This window comes from Nannospalax galili, unplaced genomic scaffold (assembly GCF_000622305.1).
Source record: "Nannospalax galili isolate Female #2095 unplaced genomic scaffold, S.galili_v1.0 C49390646, whole genome shotgun sequence".
Classification (NCBI taxonomy): domain Eukaryota; kingdom Metazoa; phylum Chordata; class Mammalia; order Rodentia; family Spalacidae; genus Nannospalax; species Nannospalax galili.
The window spans coordinates 1-1,866 of NW_008479625.1; the positions used below are offsets into that span (position 1 = coordinate 1).

At 58.0% G+C, this 1,866-nt stretch overlaps 1 protein-coding gene across 1 annotated transcript; it reads right to left on the reverse strand.

The window, feature by feature from the left end:
• Positions 1-396: 396 nt before the first annotated feature.
• On the reverse strand, positions 397-1,657 carry LOC103728503 (zinc finger protein 653; the record flags this gene model as incomplete). The annotated part of the gene is given in 3 exon segments (XM_008826498.3): positions 397-508; positions 614-794; positions 888-1,657. Coding segments are annotated over 3 exon segments (618 nt in total), but the record flags the coding sequence as incomplete, so codon positions are not given.
• Between the last annotated feature and the right edge of the window lie 209 nt (positions 1,658-1,866).

The window sequence follows — 1,866 nt, forward strand, 5'->3', positions numbered from 1 at the left end:
GCCTCTGCCTCCCAAGTGCTGGGAATAAAGGCGTGCGCCACCACGCCCGGCCCAGTGCTGCCTTTTATGTGGCAATACAAGACCCTGACACTGCCCACACTCCAGAAGACAAACTATAGGAATAATGTTCTGGTGGTGAAGGGAACTAGGGCACCTGTGATTGGACCCAGGGATTGAAGTGGGCTTCCTGTGGAAGGCCAAGAGGGTGGCCTGGAAAATGCTGGTGTCTGTGGGGAAAGAAGGCTGAGGGGCCAGATGTACAGCAAGGCCAGCTGGGGTGAAAGGGCTCATGGTGGCAGATGTCCAACAAATGACACCCCTGCTGGGCCCTCCATGAAGGCACACATCCCAGACCAGCCAGACCCAGCAACAGGCCAGCCCAGGGGGTGGCCTCACCTGGAAGCTGCTGAGAGCCACGTAGACCTGGCTGCAGCCCTCGTAGGGACAGTGGAACATCTCAAGCAGGCCATCAGCATCCATCACCCGTGGCCGCTTGCTCCGCCGCCTCCTGGGGAGGAAGGGGCCAGTGGCATTGGGGTGCGAATGCCCAGTGTGCTGTGGGCCTGTTGGCTGTTCCTTGCCCTTAACCCCACCCATCCACCATAGCACCCACTTCTCAGGTTCCTTGGGGATCTCGTAGATGATGGCTGACATGTCACTGCTGTCCAACTCCTCCCCGTCCACCTCTGCCTCGGGCTCTGTGCTGTCATGCATGGTGGCTGCCAGCTCTGCCAGCTCTGGGGCCACTGCATCCTCTTTCTCCTCCTTCTCTACTGAGTGACACAGCGTGGTGTCTGTGGGGACAAGGCTGTCAAGGAGCTCCCTTCCAGGGCCACTCCTTCCTCTCCCCCATGCCCTGCTGGTGCCCACTGTAGCACCCCCGAGACCTTTCTTGGTTTCGATGCCAGCTATGGAGGTGGTGTCCATGGTGCTGGGCTGGCTGCCCTCAGGCTCCGTCTGGGTGTAGGCCGCCACACCCTCCATCATAGCACAGGGCACCTCCTCACCCAGGCCGCTGCTGGGGGTACCACTGCCTGCAGCCACATTGAGGTGGATGCCCTCAGCTGTTAGGGCATCATAGCCAGGGCCGGCAATGATGATGACCTGGGAGCCAGGTACCATGCCTGACACTGGGCAGCTGGCTACCACCTCGCCCAGAGCCTCTTGGGGCATATTCTCAAAGAGGGTGCCAGGGCCGGTGCCCACTTGCATGGGCACTGGCACACACACCACCGTCTCCAGGGCCTCGGGTCCACTGCCTGCAGAGTTGGGGCACAGTGGGGTGCCCTGCTCAGCCAGGCTCTCCACATGGTGGACATCAAAGGGAATATGAACGCCTTCCTGAGTGATGAGTCCACTGCTGTCCACAGGGCTGGTGGGGGTGACTGCTGCTGCAGATGACACTTTGACCGGCTGAACATTGGGAGGTTCATCCAAGTCAGAGCTGGAGCCAGAGCTGGACGAGTCAGAGCTACTAGCCACCAGACCGTTGCCTACTGCAGTGAGAGAAGAAAGGAGACAGTTACTAGCTACAGGAATGGCTCAGCAGGTAAAGCGCATGTCTGGCAAGCACAAGGACCTGAGTTCTATCTCCAGCATCCACGTTAAAAGACCTGGTGTGGGCCAGTAAGATGGCTCAGTGATTAAAGGTATTTGCCACACAAAGCCTGACTACCTGAGTTTGATTCCTGAAACTTACATATAGGTGGAGTAGGAGAACTGACTCCACCAAGTTGTCTTCTGACCTCCACACATACTGGGGCTGGAGAGATGACTCAGTAGTTACAAGCAGTGTTTGCTCTTGCAGAGGACCCGGTTTGATTCTTAGCACCCACATGGCAGCTAACAACCATGTGTAATTCCAGC